General features: G+C 39.3%; 1 protein-coding gene across 1 annotated transcript; it reads left to right on the top strand.

The window, feature by feature from the left end:
- The first annotated feature begins 1,125 nt into the window (after positions 1-1,125).
- On the top strand, positions 1,126-1,870 carry LOC118924075 (ubiquitin-conjugating enzyme E2 D2-like). Its single transcript, XM_057491250.1, has one exon. It carries the CDS (start codon positions 1,453-1,455, stop codon positions 1,807-1,809), a length of 357 nt encoding a protein of 118 aa, XP_057347233.1. The 5' UTR covers positions 1,126-1,452; the 3' UTR covers positions 1,810-1,870.
- The last annotated feature ends 22,049 nt before the right edge of the window (positions 1,871-23,919 follow it).

The following is a 23,919-nucleotide window of genomic DNA, read 5'->3' as shown; positions in this document are numbered from 1 at the left end:
ATATTTATTTATTTATGGATTGATTTATTCTCCTATTAATGGACAAAGAGGTTACTTTCACATGTGTGTCACTTTGTACTGTACCACAGTAACCACATTCTTACACATACAGCAATAAGTACAAATGCTGGATTATAGTGTACTGACACCTTCAAATTTGATAGTGCCAAATTTTACTCCAATGTGGTTGTACCAAATTCCCTTTCTACTGGCAGTATATGAACACTCCTTTTTCTCCATGTCCTCATATAAACTAGGTAAGAATTTTCAGAAATCTGAATTTTTTCTATTCTGATAAGTTTGAAATAGTTTCTCATGCTCAGGTTTTGGTATTTTTGTTTGTTTTTGGTTTTGATTTTTTTGCATTTCTATGGCTACTGGTGATACTGAGTAGCACAGCATATGTTTCTTGGTCATTTTTATTTCTCTTTTCATAAAATTGCCTCTTTGAATACTTTGTCCCTTTTTTCTGTTGGCTTTTTTTCATATTGATTTTAGACATTCTTTCTATATTCTGAACATTCAATCTTTATAACTGATTCTTGCACATCTCTTTTCCCAGTTTATAGTTTTCTATTCACTTTTTTACTATGTTTTATTTTTAACAGAGGTTTTAAATTTTAATGTAGTATAATATCACTCTGAAATCTCAGCAGAAAAGCAAACTTAAATCCACATCTACTAATCTAGTATCTTCACAGTAAAACTTCAAAACACTAAAAACAAAGATAAAAATCTTGAAAGTCTCATAAAGGTTTTAAAAATAAAGTAGAGATTAGAATGACAATTTCAAAGATGGAAGACTTCTCAATAGCAATAACAGATGCCAGAAAATTATCAATGTGTAAGAGAAAATGACTGTCAACTTAAAATTTTATACCCAATTAAACTATTATTCAAGCCATACATCTACACATACACATTTAAGTTAAGGGGGTTTTCAACTAACAGCACTCTTTAAAAGATCTTCTCATGAATTTACTTCAGAAAGTAGGGGACTTAACCTTGAAAGAAGGGAGAATCTCTCAAATGTGAGAACATGTAGTTTATTCATGTGAAACAGCAAAAGGCCAGAAGAGAGTTAACCAGGTTATCAATAAAATTACTAAGTTACTGGGCGGCGGCGGCTGCTCGGGTGGCAGCACGTAAAGGGGCCACCGCGGGGTGATGCGGTGACCGCTGCGGCAGGCTCAGGAGCCGAGTGGGCCCTGGCCCCGAGTCGGTCCCGCCGGACCCGCGCTCCCGAGCTCCTTGTCTTCTCCGGCCGACCCGCGATCACCGAGGCGGCCTCGCGGCCCCTCGCCCCATCCCCTGTCCCTCCCCTGCCCCCGCCACCGCCCCAGGGGCCACCGCCACCCGCCTCCCACGATGGCTTTGAAGAGAATCCACAAGGAATTGAATGACCTGGCATGAGACCCCCCAGCACAGTGTTCAGCAGGTCCCGTTGGAGATATGTTCCATTGGCAAGCTACAATAATGGGGCCAAATGACAGTCCCTGTCAGGGTGGAGTATTTTTCTTGACAATTAATTTCCCAACAGATTACCCCTTCAAACCACCTAAGGTTGCATTTACAACAAGAATTTATCATCCAAATATCAACAGTAATGGCAGCATTTGTCTTGATATTCTACGGTCACGGTGGTCTCCTGCACTAACTATTTCAAAAGTACTCTTGTCCATCTGTTCTCTGTTACGTGATCCCAATCCAGATGATCCTTTAGTGCCTGAGATTGCGCGGATCTACAAAACAGATAGAGAAAAGTACAACAGAATAGCTCGGGAATGGACTCAGAAGTATGCGATGTAATTAAAGAAATTATCGGATAACCTCTACAAATAAAGATAGGGGAACTCTGAAAGAGAAAGTCCTTTTGATTTCCATTTGACTGTTTTCTATGAGCCCACGCCTCATCTTCCCCTGTGCACATGTTTACCTGATACAGCAGTGCTGCGTGTTGTACATACTTGAAACAACAAACTAGAAATACTGTACTTCTGTACCAACATTGCCTCCTAGCAGAGAAGTGTGTATGTGACGAGCCAGTTCTCCAGGTGTAACCTAGGTGTGAGACTAAAAGCTTTCCTTATTGACTTAAATTTGGATAATGGCAAGGTGAGAGATGGTGGGTATGGTATGTGGTTGGGTGGGGAAGAAAAGCTCCACTGACCTGTAGGAGATTATTTTTAAGTGGAATCCTTTTAAACTCAAAAACAGTTATGAAAAGCAAGGCGAAGAACACGAAGCTGTTTCTGTATTCATTTTATTCCAAAGGACCTACATTGTAGGTGAAAGTTATGACAAACCAGACTAAACTCTACCCACATCCTGTATTTTAAGGTCTAAGTTTGACTGGTCAACATTTAAGTGGATTGGAGCTATTAGTACATAAAGTGTGATGGGCTTTGTTCCCAGCACTTCTACATCTTCCCACCCCTTCAACCTTCGTCCTCAGCCCCTTTCTCTGTTCCATACGTATTCATTGGTTTGTATGTGGTTTCTCAGTTAATACCTAGCTAATAGCTCTTATTTTTCTTATGTTTTTAACTGCTTAGGTCTATCTGGATGTAAGGGTGAAAATTCATTTGATGGAAATACTTGTGTATATTTAAGGACCCAGTTGCTCCTCTGGAGGTTGTACATTCAAGAATGATTAATCTGTGTAATAAACTGATTACTACAGTCATTACATATTAAAAAAATACTAAGTTATTTATGGGTTTTTCTGAAATAACTGGAGAGTGTAGCCACGGAGCCCACATGGCAGACTGTCTCCTCTGGGCAGTCTGCTAGTGCCCTTCTGTTGGAACATCCACCTTACTTAAAGTAAGATTATATCATTTCCCTCATCAGAATTTCTTAATCTCTAAAACTTTATTTCATATTTCCATCTATGCTACATTCTAAATCAGTGCCTTTTATCTGTCTTCTAATCACTATTTCTCTTGCATCTAATTTGCTACTTATTCATATTCCATTTAACTTCAATAGCAAGGACCATAATAATTTTATCTAGAAATTCTATTGTAGAAATCCTACATTATTTTCATTTTTAGAAATTCCTTTTAAATCTGCTTGCTCTATCTCCATAATGTCTTGTTCTTTTTTCATGTTTTATATTCTATAACTTTAATCACTTAAGATACATTTATTATATACATCTACAAGACCATTCAATTGTCTTTTCTTTTGGTGAGAGCATTTAAGTTCTACTCTCAGCAAATTTCAATGATATAATACTATGTTATCAACTGTGGTTAGTATGTTTTACATTAGACCCATAGACTTTATTCATCTTATAAATGAAAGTTTGTATTCTTTTGCCAACCTCTCCCACATATAACTGTTACCATGCCCTATTTGTCTTTCTCTACCTAGCTTATTTCACTAAGGATTATACCCTCTAGGTCTATCCATGTTGTTGCAAAGAGAAGGACTTCCTTCTTTTTCATGGTTGAATAATATTTCATTGTGTATGCTTATATATGTATACACACCACACTTTTTAATCCATTCATCTGCTGATGGACACCTAGGTTGTTTCCATATCTTGACTACTGTGAATAATGTTGCAATGAATATGACAGTAAAAATACCTCTTCTATCTCTTGTTTCCATTTCCTTTGCATATATACCCAGAAGTGGGATTGCTGAATCATGTGGTGGTTGTATTTTAATTTTTTGAAGAACCTCCCTATTGTTTTTCATAATGGCTGCACCAATTTACATTCCCACCAACAGTGCAGAAGGGTTCCCTTTTCTTGATTTCCTCACAAACACTTGTTATTTCTTGTCTTTTATTAATAATAGCCATTCAGATGTCTGAAGTGGTGTCTCACTGTGGTTTTGATTTTCATTTTCCTGATGATTAGTGATGTTGAGCACCTTTTCATTTATCTATCTGCCATTCGTCTCTTTTAGGAAAAGGTCTATTCAGTCCTCTTCTTTTTAATTGGTTTGTTTGCTTTTTTCTCTTGAGTTGTATTGGTCTTTATATATTTTGGATATTAACCCCTTATAAGATACATGGTTTGCAAATATTTACTCCCATTCCAAAGATTGCTTTTTCGTTTTGTTGATGGTTTCCTTTGCTGAACAGACACCTTTTAATTTGGTGTAGTCCCATGTTTTAATATTTGCTCTTGTTGCCTGCCTTTTAGTGTCAAATCCAAAAACACATCACCAAGACTAAAGTCAAGGAACTTACCCCATATGTTTTCTTCTAGGAGTTTTATGGTTTTTGGTCTCACATTCAAGTCTTAATCCATTTTGAGTTGTTTCTTTTTGTGTGCATGTATAATATAGTGGTCCAGTATATTTTGCCTGTGGCTGTCCAGTTTTCCCAACACCACTTATTCAAGAGGTTATCCTTTCCCCATTGTATATTCTTGGTTCCTTTATCATTAATTAATATATCACATATGCATGGGTTTATTACTGAGCTCTCTATTCTGTTCCATTGATCTATTTGTCTGTATTTGTGACAATAACATATTGTTTTGATTACTATATCTTTGTAATATAGTTTGAAACAAGGAAGCATGATGCTTCCAACTCTGCTCTTTTGCACAGTTGCTTTTGCCATTCAAAGACTTTTGTGATTCCATGCAGATTTTAGTATTATTATTTCTATTTTCATGAAAAATGCCATTCAAATTTTGATAGGGGTTGCATTGTATCTGTAGATTGCTTTGGGTAGTATGGACATTTTAATAATATTTATTCTTCCATTCCATGAGCATGGAATATCATTCCATTTATTTGTGTCTTCAATTTCTTTCATTAGTGTGTTATAATTTTCAGTGCACAGATCTGTCCCCTCCTTAGTTAAATTTATTCCTAGGTTTTTAAAATTCTTTTTCATGCAATTATAATTGGGGTTATATTAATTTCTCTTTCTGATAATTTGTTGTTAGATAGAATCACAAGAATCACTAATTTTTGTATATTGATTTTGTATCAAAACTTTACTGAATTTGTTTATGAGTTCTAATGGTTTTCTGGTGAAGTCTTTAGGGTTTTCTACATGTAATACCATGTCATCTGCAAACAGAGATAGTTTTACTTCTTCCTTCCTGATTTGGATGACTTTTTTTTCTTACCTAGTTGCTCTGGCTAGGACTTCTGGTACTACGTTGAATTAAAGTGTCAAGAGTAGCCATCCTTGTCTTCCTCTTGATATTAGAGGAAAAGTTTTAATCTTTTCACCACTGAGTATGATGTTAGCTGTGGGCTTGTCATGTATATCCTTTATTATGTTGAGAGACATTCCCTGTATACCCAGTTTGTTGTAAGTTTTTATAATGAATGGATGTTGAATTTTGTCAACATTTTCTGCATCTACAGAGATTATCATGATTTTCATTCTCCTTTTTGTTAAGGTAGTGTGTCACATTGGTTGATCTGTGGATGTTGAATTATTATTTCATTCCTGAAGTAAATCCCATGTGATCATGGTATATGACCTTTTTAATATATAGTTGAAGTAAGTCTGTTTGCTAATACTTTAAGGATTTTTGCATTGTATTCATCAAGGATGTTGGCCTGTAATTTTCTTTTCTTGTATTGTCCTTGTCTGGTTTGGTATCAGGACAATGCTGACCTCATAAAATGAGTTTGGAAGTATTCCCTCCTATGTATTTTTTGGAATAATCTGAGATGGATTGGCATTATTTCTTCTTTAAATGTTTGGTAGAATTCACCAGTAAAGCCATCTGGTCCTGACTTTGTTACATTTTTTATTATTAATTCAATCTTCTTACTAATAATTGATCTGTTTAGATTTCTATTTCTTCATGATTCAGTTTTGATAGGCTGTGTCTCTAGAAATTTATCCACTTCTTATATTGTTATCTGATATTTGGCATGTAATTTTGGCGTATACTAGTCTCTCAAGATCCTATGTATTTTTGTGTGGTCTCGTCTTTGATTTCTAATTTTATTTGAGTTATCTCTCTTTTTTTCTTGGCAAGCCTAACTAGATTTGTCTACTTTGTTTATATTTTTAAGAGCCTAAGAGATGTTGGAGTTATATAACAAGAACTTTAAAACAGCTATTATAAAAATGATTCATGAAATAAGTATAAACTCTTGAAATGAATAAAAAGATTAAATTATTGGCAAAGAAATAGATAAAAAGAAGAACCACATGGAAACTTTAGAGCTAAACAAATGCAATTTTCAAAATTAAAAAAAAATGACTGGATAGGCTTAGAAGCTGAAGGGAGATGACAAGAGAAGAGTAAGTGAACTTGAAGAAAGATCAATGGAAATACTCCAGATTGAAAAAAAATTGGGCTGATCCTCAGGAGAAAAATACCAAAAGGTCTGACATTCATGTCATTGAGGTCTCAAGAGGATAAAGAATGTAGTGCTGAGACAATATTTGAAGAAATATTGGCCATAAACTTCCCTAATTTAGAGAGTGACATCAACTTAAGTATGCAAGAAGTTCAGCAAATCCCAAACAGGATAAATTAAATTAAACTTATTTATTTAATAAATCATCATAATAAAATTGCTGAGAACTAAAGACAAAGACATTTTGAAAGTAATCAGAGAAAACCAATGCATTATCTGTAAGGGAACACCAATTTGAATGACAGCAGATTTCTTGTCAGAAATGGTGGAAGCCAGAAGGAAGTGGAACAACATTTTTAAAGTGCTAAAAGAAAATACTCTCAACCCAGAATTCTATATGTAGTGAAAACATGTTCAGGAATGAAAGGAAATAAAGACATTCTTTGATAATGGAAGACTAAGAGAATTTATTACCAGCAGATCTGCTGTAAAAGTATTCATAAAGGAAGTTCTTCAGAAAATAAAGAAAGTACTTTCAGGAGGAATCTTAGAATACTAAGAATGAAAAAAGAACAATAGAAATGGTAAATGTCTGAATAAATATAATATTCTTTTCTTGATCTCTTTAAAGTATATTTGACAGTGGAAAGCAAAAATTAAGCATTGTCTAATGAGGTTTTCAGATGGAATGCACAAAATTACCACATGAAGGGGGATAAGAGGGCCTGTATGGTAATAAGTTTTCTATATTCCATTGCAGTGGTAATACTGAATCTAAATAGACTATGAACACAAGCAAGTAAGCCAAGAAAAATCCTGAGACAAGGAATCTGTCTCATGTATTCAAATAAATAAGAAATCAAATTGTAGCAAAGGGCTATTAGGTCATGACTGCTTCCTTTCTCATTTTGGAAAAATTCCAAATGGAAACTGCCTCATGGCCAATCCTTCTCACACATTTCTGTATCTAAACAATCATCACATCCTGCTATTTCTTTCACATATGTCCATTTCTGTCCATGCATTGGTACTTTCATATCCAAGGCATCACTTCTTATCTATATACCATCCCCCCAACTAGTGTTCCTAACTCCAGTCTTGCCTCTTCCCTTTCTTCCTCCCACTACAATTATTGAAAATTCAAATATTGTTATTTTGTATTCCTGCTTAAAATACATCAGTTGCTCCCTTGTTGCCTTTAAAATAGTGAGCTCTGTAACATGGTTACAAAGCCCTTTATAGTTTACTTCTTGGTCACCTCTCTAGCCTCATTTCTTGCCATTCTCCAATATTTACCCCTGAACTATATTCTCTAGACAAGCATAACCAATATTATAGGCTTTGAGAGACATATGTTCTCTGTTGCATCTACTCTACTCTATAGCTGTAATGCAAAGGCAGCCATAGACAATTTGTAAACAAGTGGGTGAGGCTGTAAATAAAACTTTGATTTCAAAAACAAGTAGCTGTCTGGATTTGGACCATGAGGCATTAGCTGGTGACTCCTGCTTTAGACAACTGAACTACCTACAAGTCTGGGAACATGGCATTTTCTTTCATCTCTTGACTAGTGCACAATGTACTAACTGTTTGGAATGCCCCTCTCCCTCGTCTGGCTATCTTCGGTTCATTACCAGGTCTTAGCTTCTTCAAAGACTCTTTCCTTGGACACACTATCCCTCAACCTCCACTATTGCACTTACCACACTAATATATTTACCAATTTATTTGTCTGCTCTCACTTGTCTATAAGCTTGTGGAGGGCAGAACTATGTCATGTCCACACCTTAATAACTAATGCCTAGCAGAACACTTGGTATTTATAAGCACTCAGCAAAACTTTTATTTTGTTCCCATTGAGTGAATGGAAGTCCAGTACACCTCTGGCTAGCCTAGTGGAGTCTTAAATTTTTAGAACTGGGATAATGGTGCCTGACTATATGATTGTACCTTCATGTAAGCTGTGATCTGTTTTGAGCAAGCCATCCTTTCCTTTGGCCTGGCTTCTCCTTCCAGGGCAGTAGAAGTCCCAAATTAAGGACCAGACACTGGATCTCCTCTCAGGCAGCACCCATCCCATCCACCAGGCATCTCAGAGCTATCTGGCCCCACTTCTGGCAAGCATGCTCAGCCACTGATCTTAAAAATAAGCCCTGAGGGGGAAATTGCTACATATCTTTCCAAAGGCTGTTGTAGATGCCAAAGGCGGTGGACAATGAACCATTGTGGTTAAGGGTGGAGCAACCACCATTCAACCAGGCATCCTGGGGACTCTCCCTGCCTGTTCAGTGCCCTCCCTTTCCAGCCCATCACCAATAAAGTGGGAAGAGGGCAACTTTCTCTGCCAAGCCATCAGTTAATTAAGTAGCTGAAAGGTCAACTGTGCATCCTGTTCTGAACTAGTACTAAACCTCAGGTAAAGACCTATGCTCTTCCTGCAGGACCTTTATCCAAAAAAACAAGGCAGGCACATATTAACCATTTAGAGATTATTAAAACCCACTTATTTATTCATTCACTTTTTAAAGTGCCTACTTGATGCCAGGCACTGTGTGGGATGCTGAGCCACAAAAATGAGAAGTTCATTCAAGGAACTGTTAGTCCACTAAAATTTATGCCAAAGTAAGAAAATATAATGCAAAAGGGATTTAGAGTCAATGATATCAAAAAGGCTAAGGTTGTCAGAGAAAGTTCTATCAGGAAGGTGGAACTTGAGCTGGTCTTGAGGAGAGTATGGGATAGAGACTTATGCAAAGAAAGGGATTTCAGGTAGATGAAATGGGATGACTGTAGGTTTTGGGTGAAACAGTGTGGAGAGTGGGAAGGAGAGGTGAGTAGGGAGAGAGAACGAAGGGTCACATTGGAAGATCTTGAAGACTGGGCATGTAACTCCAAGGAGAAGAGGATAATACCCTTCTTCTCATTTTAAATTGAGTTATAATTCACATACCATAAAATTCACCCTTTTTAAAGTGTAAACTTCAGTGGTTTTTAGTATATTGACAAACTTATGTAACCATCACCATCTGAATATTTCTGAACAGAGAATTCACTGGATAAAATTGCATTTCAAACCGATTACCCACACTACAAAAGCAGGAATGACTGCACAGGAAGAAACTGGACCCAAGGGAGGCTCAGAGGCTCAGAGACTGGGAGACCTGGCCCTGCACAAGGCATTGTGCCATCTCCTGTCGATGGTCTTTTCACTCCATCCATGACAGTAGGATTTATGGCAGGATAATTTATTGAGATAATAATCAGTGTTATTATTTCTTCTTGTATTTTCCCTCCTTCTATCCAAGAAGGTGGCAGACATATGTGTTCTCTGGCCTACACAGTTTGGGGAGCTGGGCTAAAAGCAAGTTGGCTGTGGACTTCTTCCCTGACTTCTGTGTTAGGAATTATGAACTTGATGTTGGAACAGTGTTGGTGGAGGAAAGAAAATAAACCCTTTGTGGAAAGTAGGAGCTGAAGCCAAGAGAGAAAGAAAGAGCAGAGCAGAGAGGGAGATTTCCTCAAACTTTGGAGAGCCAGGAGTGTCTGGTTTGAGAATAGTAGGGCCTTGGAGGGAGTAGCAGCATGCTATGTCTTGAAGCTTGACTCCGGATCCCAGAGCTCAAGGCTCTAATCCTCCAAAAGGCCTCCTGCACCCAAGCAAGGCACAGTGAGCATCACAACTCTACGTGGACTGAAGACTGGAAGAACCTCTGTCCTAAGAATTCAGCATACAACTCTTGGGATTTTGCCCTGTCCTGGAGGATAGGAAGCCCCAGTAATGAAGGAGACTGCATGAACCATGAGTTTGGTAGGCCCAGAGTCTCACTGAGAGAAGCCAAAGTACTATGGACCTTCTTGAGAGGCAGTAAACATGATGGTTACTACATCACACCAGTTCTAGACAGCGGCCATCTGAGACTGAGGTTTGGTCCCACTGTTTATTAGCTGTAGAACTGGAGCATTTACTTACCCTATCTGCACCTAGGTTTCCTGAAAATGGGGGTAAGGGAATCAACTATCTCACAGTGCTGCTGTGGGGATTAAATGAATGGACAGAGCACTTATTAATATTGCCTGGCCCACAAGAAATGCTGTGTGGGTGTTTGCTTGTTATTATTAATTAATGAGATGGAAACAAAGGTTTGAGGGGAGGGAAAAGTGTTGCCCTGAAAGGAAGAGAACTATTGGGTGTAAATAAGGTTGGAATAAAGGGTAAAGGGAATGAGGGGGAACAAAAGAATATTAAGGATGAACGACTTAAGGTAAATAACCATTCAGACAAGGAGAAAGAACAGCAAAATAAAAAGAGACAGGCAAAGATAAGTAGGAATAGAGAAATAGATGATTTGATAGGAGGGAAAGAGATGAAATAAAGAGACTGAGAAATAGAGTACATAATGAAAACATGGATGCAGAAAAATGACAGCAAAATAACTGATACAATCAGAAAGATCAACAAATATAGACAGATGATAAAGTCAGAATAAAATATAGAAAATAGCCATCAGATGATGCTAAGTGGGAAAAAAGAAAGCATACAGAGAAGATGAAGGGACGGTGGTGGTGAGGACCAGGTCAGGAAGGGCTGAATGGCTCCCAGTCTTTGGCATGGAAGGCCCCCTGCCTCTCCCTGCTGCCTCCTCTCCATACAGCCCACTCCGCGGAGCTCAGCTCCATCTTCTCTGACTTCCAGACCGTGTTCCTCCACTTGGGAGCTCCCTGCTCTGTTCCTTAGACCAAAAGTTATTTTCTTCTGTCTGGTTAGTAATTGGTTTGTGTATGCAAGTCTTGTCTCCATTCCAAAAGACAGTGTCCTCCCTGGGAGTGGGTCCACCACTCTTTCTGCTTTCTTGGCACCCCACCTGTGGGGGGCTGAGAGGAAATGTGTTGAAGGACAGCCTGATACAGAAGTGGGAGTGGAAGGGCATTCCAATCTACAACTACCAGTTATCACTGCTGTGAGGACATCACCAACCACCCTGGAAGTTTAGTCTCTTAAACCCCCTAGAGGGAATGTGTCCAGCCCAGCCTGGCAGAAAAAATGTGTGCAGTGTCTGATGATCCCTCCCTTTGCTAACTTAGTATTTTCCTATAAATAAATGGTCTGCCCTACAAAATTATGAACTCCCAGGGAGCAGAGACTATGTGGACTAAGTTGTAAAAATGTCATAGAATGAGCAGGAATTTATCTCCTGAATCCATCACTTCCAAGCATCTGAAAATGTCTACCACCTTGTTGATGTGCTTGGTCCTAAGGACAGAACTGCATAGGAAGGAGAAGGGAGATCTTTGTATAACAAAAGAGACTAAGAATCTATTTACACAGGTCCTGTGTATAGGATAGGGGCCCTGTGAGGACCGAGAGTGAGTTCTGGTCATCCTGGCCAAATGAAACTCCCCCAGACTGACCTAAACCCATTCCTTTCCTCCGAGACAAGAGGAAGGAAAAGTCCACTCCTAACCACGGAGAAATAAAAGTCTTCCTCACTGATTATATACAATTTACGGCAGAGTGTTTCATTTGGTGCCCAGGAGCCTGTAATAGCTGGAATTACCCTTGTTCCTCTTCCTCTTTGAAGGACCAGAGCTGAGAAGTCCTCTGTGATTATGAGTCAGGGTATGACATCTCCATGCCAAACTTGCCTTTGGTGCACCGTGTGTGTGTGTGTGTGTGTATGCACGTCTGCTTCCAGAACAAAATTTTCACATCTCCTTGCATGGTTTTTCAGTTCATAAGTAATGAATTAAAATGTGTTTGCCTTTTCACCCATCCTTACTGGAGAGAAGGAAGGAGGGAGGGAGGGAAAATCTACCTACAAAGCAAAAACCTGAAGTGGATTGGGGAGTGACGTCCTGATGATGATTGACAGGTCAGGAGATGAGAACCGGAGGGTAACAGACTCCCTAGGTTGTAATGGTGGATGCTGCCACATGCAGGTGTGTTGTGACTGCTTCTCTCCTGGAGTTTTGCCAAACAGAAGCCCTGGAGAGAGTGGTACGCAATATCAAATATTAGAAACCCTAAGTCTGGGGTTGCAAACTTTTTCTGTAAAGGGCCAAATAGTACATATTTTAGGCTTTGCGAACCAAACGGTTTCTGTCACAGCTACTCAGCTCGGTAGTGCAAAAGTAGACACAGACAATGTGTAAACAAGTGGGTTTGGCTATGTTCCAATAAAACTTCATTCACAAAAACAGGCAGATGGTTGGATTTGGCCGGGGTGGGGTGTAGTTTGCTGATTCCTGCCCTGAGTGATTTAATACTATGAGGACTGTTTTTGAAAAATCTCGATCCTTTTAGAATAAAAACTGAAAGACAGGAAGATGGAGAAGGAAAAGAAGGAATAGAAGAGGCGAAAAATGGGTAATAGTGGTTTTCAGAACAGGGATAACCTGGAGCATCCATACCTACGGACTGAGTACAGAGGAATAAAAAGATCTCAGCTTGAATCATTTGTGGGTGAAATTTTGGAAATCATCATGCAGGGCTTTCAGCATCTGCAAGGAAAGCACTTGTGACCAGCTCCCAAGGAGGAGAATCCGGGTCCTGACATAGAAGGATTTTCTCCCTGCGTTAGTTACCTCTTTCTGTGCAACAAATAGCCCAAAGTTTAGTGACTTAAAATAAAAATACAGTTTCTCATCTCTCACAGTTTCTGTGGCCAAGACAGAAGACACAGCCTTTTCATGACACCTACCATTCCGTGGGTCAGAAAGTGAGAGATGCTTGGCCAGGTATTCCGGCTCATGGTTTCTCAGAAGGTGAAGTCAGGTCAGCCAGACCTGCAGCCCACTGAAGGCTTCCCTAGGACCAGAGGGCCTCTTTACTCAGGTGCAGGACAAGTTGGTGCTGGCTTTTGGTGAGAGGCCTTGGTTCTTCTACACGTGGGCCTCCCACAGGGCCTTGAGTGGCCTCACTGCATGGCTTCCTCCAGAGGAAGCAAACCAAGAGGCCAAGACAGAATATACTGTCTTTTCATGACACCTACCACTCTCCATCAGCCACAGCGGCCAGCCCTGATGCAAGCAGGGGAGTCTAGCCAAGGGTATAAATACCAGGGGGCAACGGCCAGAGGGGCCCATTTTAGAGGCTGGCCATTTACTACCTAGTAGCAAAGAGAGCTCAAACCGGTATCTCTGGTCTCAGTATAACATCAAAATAGTAGGGTGGCTTGGGATTGTCTGTGTTAGAATGCATCTGTCAAAAAGGAGAACAAAACAAAGCATCCGACTTCAAGTTGCTTAAACAATAGGATTTATTTCACTTATGAAAGACGCTAGAGGTAAGGTGTTTCAGAGTTGGTTATTTCAGTGGCTCTGTGATATCAGGCTCTTGTTCAACCTTTCTGCACTTTTCTTGGTTTTTCCTTCATGGTCACAAGCTGGTTGCCACAGCCCACATCACATGCTCACACAGAGGCATGGGGCAACAGGAAGGAGGGAGAGTCTGCTGCCTGGCCAGTTCTCACTGCTTGCCACAGAATCCTGCTCTCTGTGTGCGCGTGACGCTCTGAGGTGCCGAGTATAAGAAGCATGCTTGTCACTTCCCTAGAACCATGGAATCTTGGTGGTAGTGTAAGTCCAGCTCCCATCTGATGTTCACGTCCATTCTATCAAAGCCAAGGTACACAGCTATATGCAAGGTTTCCCCTCACTATAGTCAGATAGCTTGGGCACTGGAAATATTTCAGAGACTTTTGGTCCAAGTGCGGAATTATAAGAAATGTAAAAAAGCTGGGGCCAAGCTATTTGGGGGACCATCCCTGAGCACTGATTGTAGCAGGAACTTTGGAATCATTGGTGAAATCTTTTATTAGGGACTGTCTCACCACTCTAACCTGAGGTGAGTAGGTGGGTATTTCTCCTGCCCTTGAATGAGTTTCAGGAGAGGCACATTTCTCTAAATGACTTTTGCTTGTAATAGTAAAACACCAAATTGGATAAATAAGACCCAAGAATACGGGTCACCAGGAGAGAGATTTCAGTTCAAGACTAGAAGAGTTTTTTGTTTTTTGTTTTTTAACAACTAGGATAGTCCAACAATGGACTTACCTTGCAGGGTGTTATCTACAAGCAGAAGCTCTGTGATAAACTTTTAAAAGATTCTATAATGGGGATTCCTATAAGATGAAAAATTGTATAAGATGACTACCAATTTATCTTCTAACTCCAAAAATCAATTATTTTTCTATATTTACTGCTGGGAATTTCTTCCTGATGGTGTCAAGCCTAAGCCTGTTTTGTTGAGCTTTCAATCTATTTCATGAAGTCATAGGATATCTGAGCTGATGCAACCTGAGAGACTGTGTATCCCTTAATTTCTCAAATAACTTGATTCAGTGCTCCTGTTCATTTAGAATCAGTATTTTATTACCTTTCTTTTATTGTTTGAAATTTCAGTCATATTTTAATCAATTTTCTTAAACTATAACTCACATAGAATAAAATATAGTCATTATAAGTGTACTATTCAATAAGTTTTGGAAATTTGCAACCTTCACCATCACAGTCAAGATACAGAACATTTCCATCACCCCAAAAATGTCCCTTATGCCCCTTTGCTGTTCAGCCCCATCACTCCTGGCTTAGGCACCACAAATCTGCCTTTTCTCATTATAGATCATTATTTTTGTCTATTATGGCATTTCATTCAAAGTATGGAATCGTGAAGTATGAACTCTTTTGTGTAAATTAGCAAACTTTTTTTAACTTTCATCCAGGTTACTGCATATAACAATGGTTCCTTCCTATTTATTTTTCAGCAGTTTTCCACTGTGTGTGGATATACCACAGTTTGTTCATCATACCCTTGTTGATATACATTTGAGTTACTTCCAGTTTGGGTAATTATGTATAAACCTGCTATGAATTTCCATGTACAAGTTTACAGTTTTTGTATGGAATATATTTTCATTCCTCATAGGTACACGCCTATGAGTGAAATCGCTGAGTTGAGTAGTAAGTGTATGTTTAACTTTATAAGAACTACCATGTGGTTGTACCATTTCACGTTCCCACCAGCAGTTTGAGAGTTGCTTCACAACCTCACTATCATTATCATTATAAAAAGTGTAGCATTATTACACTTTTTGAATTTTAGCCATTATAGCAGGTACAAACTGGTACCTCACTGTGGTTTTAATTTGCCCTTCCCTGACAAATAATGGTGCAAAGTTGATTGACCACTTGTGTATTTCTTTTATGAAGGGTCTGTACAAATTTTCACTCAGTCAGGTTGTTTCTCTTATTACTGAGCTTTGTATTCTTTATATATTCTGACTATCAGTTCTTTCTCAGATGTACATATTGCAAGTATTTTCTCCCATACAAGGTGCTTGGCTTTTCATTTTATTAACATTGTTTTTGAAGAGAAGTTTTTAAAAATTTAGGTGAAGTCCAATATAAAATTCTCTTCTTTTATGGATCCAGCTTTTGGTATTATACCTAAGGAATTATTTCCTAACAAAGGTCACAAATATATTCTCATATGTTTTCTTGTGGAAGTTTTATAGTGTTGGGTTTTACATTTAGATTTATTTTAAGGTAGTTCTTATATGTGATATAAAGTATAGATCAAAGTAACTGCAATAACGAATTACTACACATTTAGTAGTTTAACAACACAAACTTACTATATTATATTTCTGTAGGTTACAAGTCCAACATGGGTCTCACTGGACTGAAACCTCAGTGGGCAGGTTAGAGTGCTGATTCCAAAGTTCCTGGTACTCTCAGTGATCAGGGAGGGTCCCCCAAATAACTTGGCCCCAGCTTTTTACATTTCTTACAATTCTGACTAAGATGTCAGCAGGGCTGCTTTCTTTTCTGGAGGGCCTACCAGAGAATCTATTTCCTTGTTTTCCTAGCTTCTAAAGGCTGCCAGAGTCCTTGGCTTATGAACAATTCTCTGCATCCTTACAGCCAGAGGAGCTGCATTTCTCTGTGTCTTCCTTCCGTAGTTACATCACCCTCTGAGCTCTGCCTTTCTCTTCCATGTTTGAGGACCCTTGTAGTTATACTGAGCCTACCTGGATAATCTATGATAAACTCCTTCTCTCCCCAAATCTTTCATTCAACCAGGTTGTTTATCATTAAGATAAACAATAATAGTAAAGTCTGTAATTTAATCACACATGCAAAGCCCCTTTTGACATGTAAGGTAACATTCCCAGGTTCTTGGGGATTAGAACATGGATATTTTCATGGGTGGGGATATTATTCTACCTACCACACTGAGAGATGACAAATATTTGTTCCCAATCTGTAGCTCCTTTTACTTTCTTAATGAAAATAAAATGAAGCACACTTAATTTTTATGAAGACCAATATATCGATTTTTAAAGTTAATTTTTGTGTATGGCATTAGGAAAAGTCTAAATCCATGCTCTTATATATGGACACCCAATTGTCTTTGAACCATCTGTTGAGATGATCCTTTCCCCCCATATTGAATTTCCTTGTTTGCTTTGTCTAACATCAACTAATCAAAAATGTACCAATTTATTTCTGGACACTCAATTCTTAATACAGATTTGTATTTCTATCCTTATGCAAAATATTTATTAAACACTTTTTAGTTTTTAATCTTGTAATCAAGATCCTAAGTTATAAAATCAAGAAGTCCTCCAATTTCATTATTTCTCAAAAATTTTTTTGGCCATTTGGGTCCATTTTGCCCATTTCTGGGGAAAAAATAACAGGAGAATTTTTTGTAGAGATTACATTGACTCTATCAATTTGGGAATAATTGCCATTTAATAATGCTGTCTTGCAATCAATGAACATGGAGCATCTATCTATTTATTTAGATCTTTCATTTATTTCAGCAATGTTTTGTGGTTTGCAGTGTATGAGTCTTGAACATTTCTAGTTAAATTTATTCCTTGGTACTATATCCTTTTTAGTGCTATTGTGAATGCAACTATTTTCTTAATTACATTTTCAAGCTGGTAAGGTTAGTATGTAGAAATATAATTGATCTTGGTATATTGTTATTGTAGCCTATGGCCCTATTGAACTTTCAGTAGCTTTTTTATTGACTTCTTAGGATTTTCTACCTACAATATAATGTCATCTGTAAATAAAGATAGTTTTGTTTCTTCATTTCTAGTCTGGTTGCCTTTTACTTTTTCTTGCTTAATTGCATTGGTTAGAACCCCCATTACAATATTGAATGGAGTGAGACAGGAAACACACTTGCCTCGTTCCTGATACTAAGGGGAAGTATTCAGTCTTTCACCATTAAATATAAGATTGGCATAGGTTTTCATAGATGCCCCTTATCGAGTTGAGGAAGTTCCACTTTATCCTTGATTTTCTGAGTTTTTATCAGGAATGGATTTGATTTTGACAAATATTTTTCTGCTTATACTGAGATAGGCATAATATTTTTTGGTTTGTTAAATGATTACACTGACTGATTTTTTTTTGGTATCATTAATCTACAATTACATGAAGAACATTATGTTTACTAGGCTCCCCCCTTCACCAAGTCCCCCCCACATACCCCTTCACAGTCACTGTCCATCTGCATAGTAAGATGCTGTAAAATCACTACTTGTCTTCTCTGTGTTGCAAAGCCCTCCCTATGCCCCCCCACACTATACAAGCTAATCGTAATGCCCCTTACTTTTTCCCCACCCTTATCCCTCCCTTCCCACCCATCCTCCCCAGTCCCTTTCCCTTTGGTAACTGTTAGTCCATTCTTGGGTTCTGTGATTCTGCTGCTGTTTTGTTCCTTCACTTTTCCTTTGTTCTTATACTCCACATATGAGTGAAATCATTTGGTACTTGTCTTTCTCCGTCTGGCTTATTTCACTGGGCATAATACCCTCTAGCTCCATCCATGTTGTTGCAAATGGTAGGATTTGTTTTCTTCTTATGGCTGAGTAATATTCCATTGTGTATATGTACCACATCTTCTTTATCCGTTCATCTACTGATGGACATTTAGGTTGCTTCCATATCTTGGCTATTGTAAATAGTGCAGCAATAAACAGGTGTGCATCTGTCTTTTTCAAACTGGAGTGCTGCATTCTTAGGGTAAATTCCTAGAAGTGGAATTCCTAGGTCAAATGGTATTTCTATTTTGAGCTTTTTGAGGAACCTCCATACTGCTTTCCACAATGGTTGAACTAACTTACATTCCCACCAGCAGTGTAGGAGGGTTCCCTTTTCTCCACAACCTCGCCAACATTTGTTGTTGTTTGTCTTTTGGATGATGGCGATCCTTATGGTGTGAGATGATATCTCATTGCGGTTTTAATTTGCATTTCTCTGATGACAAGCGATGTGGAGCATCTTTTCATGTGTCTGTTGGCCATCTGAATTTCTTCTTTAGAGAACTGTCTATTCAGCTCCTCTGCCCATTTTTTAATTGGATTATTTGCTTTTTGTTTGTTGAGGTGTGTGAGCTCTTTATATATTTTGGATGTCAACCCTTTATTGGATCTGTCATTTATGAATATATTCTCCCATCCTGTAGGGTACCTTTTTGTTCTACTGATGGTGTCCTTTGCTGTACAGAAGCTTTTCAGCTTGATACAGTCACATTTGTTCATTTTTGCTGTTGTTTCCCTTGCCTGGGGAGATATGCTCAAGAAGAGGTCACTCATGTTTATGTCTAAGAGATTTTTGCCTATGTTTTTTCTAAAAGTTTTATGGTTTCATGACTTACATTCAAGTCTTTGATCCATTTTGAATTTACTTTTGTGAATGGGGTTAGACAGTGATCCAGTTTCATTCTCTTACATGTAGCTGTGCAGTTTTGCCAGCACCATCTGTTGAAGAGACTGTTGTTTCCCCATTGTATGTCCATGGCCCCTTTATCAAATATTAGTTGACCATATATGTTTGGGTTAATGTCTGGAGTCTCTATTCTGTTCCACTGGTCTGTGGCTCTGTTCTTGTGCCAGTACCAAATTGTCTTGATTACTATGGCTTTGTAGTAGAGCTTGAAGTTGGGGAGTGAGATCCCCCCCACTTTATTCTTCTTTCTCAGGATTGCTTTAGCTATTCGGGGTCTTTGGTGTTTCCATATGAATTTTTGAACTATTTGTTCCAGTTCATTGAAGAATGCTGTTGGTAGTTTGATAGGGATTGCATCGAATCTGTATATTGCTTTGGGCAGGATGGCCATTTTGACGATATTAATTCTTCCTAGCCAAGAGCATGGGATGAGTTTCCATTTGTTAGTGACCTCTTTAATTTCTCTTAAGAGTGTCTTATAGTTTTCAGGATATAGGTCTATCACTTCCTTGGTTAGGTTTATTCCTAGGTATTTTATTCTTTTTGATGCAATTGTGAATGGAATTGTCTTCCTGATTTCTCTTTCTATTAGTTTATTGTTAGTATGTAGGAAAGCCACAGATTTCTGTGTGTTAATTTTGTATCCTGCAACTTTGCTGAATTCCGATATTAGCTCTAGTAGTTTTGGAGTGGAGTCTTTAGGGTTTTTTATGTACAATATCATGTCATCTGCAAATAGTGACAGTTTAACTTCTTCTTTACCAATCTGGATTCCTTGTATTTCTTTGTTTTGTCTACTTGCCGTGGCTAGGACCTCCAGTACTATGTTGAATAACAGTGGAGAGAGTGGGCATCCCTGTCTTGTTCCCAATCTCAGAGGAAAAGCTTTCAGCTTCTCGCTGTTCAGTATGATGTTGGCTGTCAGTTCATCATATATGGCCTTAATTATGTTGAGGTACTTGCCCTCTATGCCCATTTTGTTGAGTTTTTATCATGAATGGATGTTGAATTTTGTCAAATGCTTTTTCAGCATCTATGGAGATGATCATGTGGTTTTTGTCTTTCTTTTTGTTGATGTGGTGGATGATGTTGATGGATTTTCAAATGTTGTACCATCCTTGCATCCCTGGGATGAATCCCACTTGGTCACGGTGTACGATTCTTTTGATGTATTTTTGAATTCGGTTTGCTAATATTTTGTTGAGTATTTTTGCATCTACGTTCATCAGGGATATTGGTCTGTAGTTTTCCTTTTTGGTGGGGTCTTTGCCTGGTTTTGGTATTAGGGTGATGTTGGCTTCATAGAATGAGTTTGGGAGTATTCCCTCCTCTTCTATTTTTTGAAAAATTTTAAGGAGAATATGGGTTTTATGTCTTCTGTGTATGTCTGATAAAATTCCTATGTAAATCCATCTGGCCCAGGGGTTTTGTTCTTGGGTAGTTTTTTGATTACTGATTCAATTTCATTGCTGGTAATTGGTCTGTTTAGATTTTCTGTTTCTTTCTGGGTCAGTCTTGGAAGGTTGTATTTTTCTAGGAAGTTGTCCATTTCTCCTAGGTTTTCCAGCTTGTTAGCATATAGGTTTTCATAGTATTCTCTAATAATTCTTTGTATTTCTGTGGGGTCCGTTGTGATTTTTCCTTTCTCGTTTCTAATTCTGTTGATATGTGTTGACTCTCTTTTTCTCTTAATAAGTCTGGCTAGAGGCTTATCTATTTTGTTTATTTTCTTCAAGAATCAGCTCTTGGTTTCATTGATTTTTTTCTATTGTTTTATTCTTCTCAGTTTTATTTATTTCTTCTCTGATCTTTATTATGTCCCTCCATCTGCTGACCTTAGGCCTCATTATTCTTCTTTTTCCAATTTCGATAATTGTGACATTAGACTATTCATTTGGGATTGTTCTTCCTTCTTTAAATATGCCTGGATTGCTATATACTTCCTCTGAAGACTGCTTTTGCTGTGTCCCACAGAAGTTGGGGCTTTATGTTGTTGTTGTCATTTGTTTCCATATATTGCTGGATCTCCATTTTAATTTGGTCATTGATCCACTGACTATTTAGGAGCATGTTGTTAAGCCTCCATGTGTTTGTGAACCTTTTTGCTTTCTTTGTACAATTTATTTCTAGTTTTATACCTTTGTGGTTTGAAAAGTTGGTTGGTAGGATTTCAATCTTTTGGCATTCACTGAGGCTCTTTTTATGGCCTAGTATGTGGTCTATTCTGGAGATTGTTCCATGTGCACTTGAGAAGCATGTGTATTCTGTTGCTTTTGGATGTAGAGTTCTATAGATGTCTTTTAGGTCCATCTGTTCTAGTGCATTGTTCAGTGCCTCTGTGTCCATACTTATATTCTGTCTGGTGGATCTGTCCTTTGGAGTGAGCAGTGTGTTAAAGTCTCCCAAAATGAATGCACTGCATTCTATTTCCTCCTTTAGTTCTGTTAGTATTTGTTTCACATATATTGGTGCTCCTGTATTGGGTGCATATATGTTTATAATGGTTTTATCCTCTTGTTGGACAGAGCCCTTTATCATTATGTAATGTCCTTCTTTATCTCTTTTTACTTTCTTTATTCTGAAGTCTATTTTGTCTGATACTAGTATTGCAACACCTGCTTTTCTCTCCCTGTTGTTTGCATGAAATATCTTTTTCCATCCCTTGACTTTTAATCTGTGCATGTCTTTGGGTTTGAGGTGAGTCTCTTGTAAGCAGCATGGAGACAGGTCTTGCTTTTTTATCCATTCTATTACTCTGTGTCTTTTGATTGGTACATTCAGTCCATTTACATTTAGGGTGATTATTGAAAGATATGTACTTGTTGCCATTACAGGCTTTAGATTTGTGGTTACCAAAGGTTCGAGGTTAGCTTCTTTACTACCTTACTGTCTTACTTAACTCACTTATTGAGCTATTATAAACACAGTCTGATGATTATTTCTCTCCCTTCTTATTACTCCTCCTCCATTCTCCATATGTTGGGTGTTTTGTTCTGTGCTCCTTTTAGGAGTTTTCCCATCTAGAGCAGTTCCTCTAAGATACCCTATAGAGGTGGTTTCTGGGAGGCAAATTCCCTCAACTTTTGCTTGTCTGGGAATTGTTTAATCCCTCCTTCATATTTAAATGATAATCGTGCTGGATACAGTATCCTTGGTTCAAGGCCCTTCTGTTTCATTGCGTTAAATATATCATGCCATTCTCTTCTGGCCTGTAAGCTTTCTGTTGAGAAGTCTGATGATAACCTGATGGGTTTTCCTTTGTAGGTGACCTTTTTTCTCTGTCTGGCTGCCTTTAATACTCTGTCCTTATCCTTGATCTTTGCCATTTTAATTATTATGGGTCTTGATGTTGTCCTCTTTGGGTCCCTCCTGTTGGGAGTTCTGTGTGCTTCCGTTGTCTGAGCAACTATTTCCTCCCCCAGTTTGGGGAAGTTCTCAGCAATTATTTCTTCAAAGACACTTTCTATCCCTTTTTATCTCTCTTCTTCTTCTGGTACCCCTACAATTCAGATATTGTTCCTTTTGGATTGGTCACACAGTTCTCTTAATATTGTTTCATTCCTGGAGATCCTTTTATCTCTCTCTGCATCCCTTCTATGTTTTCCTATTCTCTGGTTTCTATTCCATCAATGGCCTCTTGCACTTATCCATTCTGCTTATAAACCCTTCCAGAGTTTGTTTCACTTCTGTAATCTCCCTCCAGATGTCATCCCTTAGTGCTTGTATATTTCTCTGCAGCTCTGTCAGCATGTTTATGATTTTTATTTTGAGTTCTTCTTCAGGGAGACTGGTTAGGTCTGTCTCTGCAGATCCTCTCTCAGGATCTTGGACTGGGATAAATTTTTTTGCCTTTTCATGGTGATAGCGGTGGCTGTAGGCAGGTTGCGGGTGTGCCAGCTGGGTAAAGAAAGTCCTTTCCTGCTTGCTGGATGCCTTGCCCTTCTCCACTGTCTGTGTCGGTTACCTGCACTCCTGGAGCAGCCACCGATTTAGTCCCCTAAGCTGCTGTGGGTGGGGTCTCCATCAGAGTGGTGCGGAGCCCTGTGGGGAGTGACAGGCACACCAGGTGTGCTCCTTTGTGATAGTGGTGCCCCTGCCGGGCAGCTGTGTACCAGCAGCAGCCTTTGGGACTGGCCCGGGTGGCTATGTGTCGGGCTGGCATTCCAGTCAGCTGCTGGGAGTGCGGCTGCTCCCTCTGGCACCACTGCAGGTGCGCGCGGGTCTCTCTGGCGCAGACCTCTCCCAGGCTCCTCTGCCACTACTGCCGCCAGCCGCGCAGGCTGCACCTGGGCTGTTCAGTCGCTGCCGCTGCGGGCTCGCATGAGCAGCTCCCAGTTCCCTCTGGTGCCACCAGCACACGCGATCTGCTCCCAGTCCCCTCTGGCACTGCTGCCCCCGGCGCATGCTGCCACTCTCCCACTACTGGGCCAGTGTGTCAGGGTCCGCGCCAGTTGGAGGAACGACTGGCAGGCTGCTTAGTGCTGTGAGGGGCTTCAGAGCTGCACTGCTGCCCCGGGGTTTAGGACTCCTAAAGTTCCCTGGGATTCCCAGCTGCTGACTACGTGTGCCGGGACGACTTTGTCCAGCTGTGGGGTCCCTGTCTCTTTAAGAGTTGCAGAAAGCACTCGCTTTTCCTTAGTCTCAGGTGTGCCAGTTGCGGGGACCTGCCCACAGGTTTTGCTTTTCCGTTTCTCTAATATCCAGCACCCCATGCACCTTGTGTCTGCGCTCTGGGTGTGGATTTCTAGAGCTGGTTGTTTAGCAGTCCTGGCCTTTCACTCCCTCCCTGTTTTGACTCCTTTCTTCCCCACCAGGTTCTGGGGTTGGGGAGCGTTTGGGTACCGCCTGGCTGTGGCTTGTATCTTACCCCCT

Source organism: Manis pentadactyla, chromosome 14 (assembly GCF_030020395.1).
Source record: "Manis pentadactyla isolate mManPen7 chromosome 14, mManPen7.hap1, whole genome shotgun sequence".
Lineage (NCBI taxonomy): Eukaryota > Metazoa > Chordata > Mammalia > Pholidota > Manidae > Manis > Manis pentadactyla.
This window is presented reverse-complemented; position numbering and strand designations above follow the sequence as displayed.

Bases quoted from the DNA above. Each gene is read 5' to 3' on its own strand.
- LOC118924075 (XM_057491250.1), top strand. From the start codon at position 1,453: ATGTTCCATTGGCAAGCTACAATAATGGGGCCAAATGACAGTCCCTGT.